This window comes from Syzygium oleosum, unplaced genomic scaffold (assembly GCF_021117445.2).
Source record: "Syzygium oleosum isolate NSW1041296 unplaced genomic scaffold, Sole_v2.1 Sole_v2.04, whole genome shotgun sequence".
Lineage (NCBI taxonomy): Eukaryota > Viridiplantae > Streptophyta > Magnoliopsida > Myrtales > Myrtaceae > Syzygium > Syzygium oleosum.
In genome coordinates, this window is record NW_026607488.1 from 7,428,276 (window position 1) to 7,431,767 (window position 3,492).

At 44.7% G+C, this 3,492-nt stretch overlaps 1 protein-coding gene across 1 annotated transcript; it reads right to left on the bottom strand.

The window, feature by feature from the left end:
- Positions 1-372: 372 nt before the first annotated feature.
- On the bottom strand, positions 373-3,287 carry LOC115685317 (stromal cell-derived factor 2-like protein). Its single transcript, XM_030610359.2, has 6 exons — positions 2,889-3,287; positions 2,194-2,334; positions 1,965-2,105; positions 1,251-1,300; positions 1,034-1,163; positions 373-690 (listed from the first exon to the last, which is right to left on the bottom strand). The coding sequence occupies exons 1-6, from the start codon at positions 2,991-2,993 to the stop codon at positions 607-609; spliced, it is 651 nt and encodes a 216-aa protein (XP_030466219.1). The 5' UTR covers positions 2,994-3,287; the 3' UTR covers positions 373-606.
- Between the last annotated feature and the right edge of the window lie 205 nt (positions 3,288-3,492).

A 3,492-nucleotide genomic window follows, 5' to 3' on the forward strand; every position in this document is an offset into this window, starting at 1 on the left:
ACGTTTCTATCTTCTTCTTTTTTCTGGTAACAGAAGTAGGCCGAGATCAAGCTTAGATACAGTTTTAGAATCAACAAAGATTTGATTAATTAGGACCGTAGTTGGTACGGACTTCAACGAACCAAGATAAAGTTCCCGAGAAACTAGGCATTGTGACAAGCTTGACTTCGACTTTATTAAAGTGTTTCCAAACAACGTTTTACACTTCCTCTACGTCCCCTAATGAACAACAAAGGTCCGGTTGAGCGAAATCATAATGGCCCAAAATGGCCCATGGCCTGCCATTACTTATCGTATGTCGCCCAGCACAAACACCATGCACCGTATCTTCCCTCATATATGCTTACAGAACGAAAATATGAGCCATGATAATTGAGAAACAAGGATTACATGCATTGACCAAAATCGATGATAGTGGCATTCAAGTATAATACCCTGAGATGTTCTTCATTTAAGGAGCTCAAGTCTACAATTTGCTATTATAGAAGGAAGGCACCGGCTAAGGTGTACCGGCACGAGTCTAAGTCCATCCAACTATATTCCTTAGATGTCAACGCATGGCTAAAGTGAGAGTCCTCCAATATGCGTCGGCTTGATGGGAGTGTTCTACTTGCTTTCTGTAACTGGAAGATAAACGCCTTCTGCCGCCAACCAAATGTTGTCAGGCCGCTTTTCTCGGACACCACATACCTGCAGAAACGAACCAATGTTGCTCACAAATTGTTTTGAGAAAGAGAGCATCCCATACGAAAGTAAAATTCCAAACATTTAATATGTCCATCTCACGCAAGTATGCGCACCCACAGGGAGGAATACATTTGTGGATAGGTAGAACTTTTCAAAGACAGGTGCTTATACAATACTTCTATTAAGACATGCTATCCACCTACAAGCCAGGAAAGCAGTATACTTGAATCATTCTTTTATATGAAGTATTTCTGTGTCCCATTCCATGTGTTGTGACATCTCTCGGTTTCCATCATGTAACATGGAAGAAAACGAAATAAGGGAAAAAACGCAGTTCTGCTCTTACCTCCTGCTGGCCCCCAGCAATACGCTGGTATTTCTTGTCATGACTGTGTAAATAGCCACTAGTATCCACATGTTGGAGTCGAATCCTCTGTTCCTGCTTCCAAGTTTTGCCAGTACCTTCAATCATAAGCCTGTAGAATATGTCCGCCATATAAAAATCCTAAGAACATAGTGAAGAAAGGGGCCGTATAAAAACAAAGTTTCCTACTCGGTCCTACCTCCAATAATCTCCAGTATCAGATTCAGTCTCTCCTCCAAAACAACTGACCTACACCAAACAGGAAACTTCTCATTATAAGAAACCCCACAACTAACAGTTTCACTATCTCAGGGTACATCAATTAACTCCGCAGTGTCAGTTGCACGCATATATGGCAAAATAAGCACAAACAGTGTGCTCTACATTTCACTGTGAAATATTCTCCAAAACACAACAACCAGTAAAAGGTGAGCACGAACAAAATGAAATTTAGCCTTATATAATTAAACTGCTGTCTGTCCAAATTATGGCAAAGGTTCAGACAGATCATAAATAACTTTGAGCAAAACTCTCGCTAACAAGACTACTTGCTTAATGAACATTCCAAGAGATAAGTTGTTATTATGTCGGTTGGACAAATCAAATATGACCATAAAAGAATTGAACACTTATCATCACACTAGAAGGACCACCAAAACGTCGTTGAAAGAATATACAGCAGTATCCTCCTTCTCTATATACCCAAGCAAACAAGCCCCTTCAAGCTAGTTCCCTTAGCTACCATGCAAGGCTCTAGCACATTCTAGAGTGTGAATAAGATTTGCAAAAGAAGACTTCACTTGAATAAGAACTATATACAGAACAATGTCAGGACAACACAGCAAGTTGCTCTTTTTTTTCTTTTATGAGGGAAATCTAGAGAGCATCTTCAAGGGCCAAAATAAGCACTAACCTCTAGGTTCCCTGATATTGGAGATGCATGCAAGTGGCTGTGCAACCACTTTCTAGTCTTCATGTGTTGCAACCTAATGATGGTCCCACTTTTGATTGGATCTCCTTGTTTAGCTGATGTACCTGGCTGAGGCCTAACAACCTGCACAAGGGATGGATCTCAACATTACTCAAATTACGTGTACCACAGAAGATAATCAACTATCAAGCAAACAGAAAGATCGGTCTACCCAGTAGCTATTGGAATCATCGACACCAGAAAACCCAGTGACAGACTGCTGCCCACTGCCGGAACCATAAGGTACATCATGGGAATGAAGCCGAAATTTTGTCTTCTCATGCATTAGCTTGAGAACTGTCCCATACGTTATCTGCCAAAAGACTTAGGATTAGCAAACCCAATCGAAAACAAAGTTGATTCCACAAAAATTTGGATCCCCAAATAAACCTCTTCCTATAGCCTCAACCACCCATTTGAAAACCAACAAAATAAGCATCAGAACATCACTTTACTTGCTGGTTCCTCTTCCTTCATAGAATGGAAAAAAAGAAAAGAGCAGAGTCCATGCGATTAAGATCAAAAACAGAAGAATCATTTGCACCACTGCAGACAGCTAGAACTACCCCCATCAGGAAACTAACTAAATAGAATTCAAGGTATCCTCTTAAATCTATGCCTGTTCCTCTACATTTCTCGAGCAAATTCCATCCCGTTGCACCTCGACAGGACGCCAATAACGTAGGAGTTAAAACGAATACTCATTCAAGTATAGCAGTTCAAAGTCCCGCCAGCGCGAACCACTTCCCATTTCTCGAACACGTCAAGATCTAAACTTTCGGTTCAATCGAATCCCATCTCAGCAAAGCAAACAAAATCCCCACAGTACCCAGAAGCGAGAACCAAACGGCCGGGGGCAATCATTACCTCGACGCCTTCCGATGAGGCGGCGTAAGCAGGGGAGGGCGAGCCCTGATCGAAATCGAGGCCGAGGAAGAGGAACAGGGCGACGCCGAAGAACCCGATCGCCATCGCGAACAGCAGGACGATGAACCAGTTCTGCTGCCAGAACGGGAAGTCCGACTTCGGCCCGGACTCTCGGTAGATGATCCTCGTAGGGGTCGCCGGCGACGACGAGGACGGCGGCGGGGGGGCGGAGGAAGGGGAGGATTGGGGGTGGTGGGGTCTTCGGCGGGAGACTGTCGGAGCTCCTGGAGGAGCCACGGTTCGATCCAGAGCGAATTAGGGTTTCGGAGCGACGATCGTGGATGGCAATGGTGGGCTGCTGCTTCTTCTTCTGGATTTCCGCCTGTTCGGGAGTTTTGCAGAAAGAGGAGAGAGGTCAGGACGATTGAAGAGGACGAGGAAGGGGAGAGAGGAGGTGGTGACGTTGGGGTGGCCAATGAGGGGTGCACACGTGGAGGGCGGACGACGTGGAGGGCTGCCAGAGGAGGAAGTTATGTTGCCTCTCCTGGGATCCAAGTCTTCGGTCAAAATGACGGGTCCTCCACTTTCCATGATTCTCCCCGGG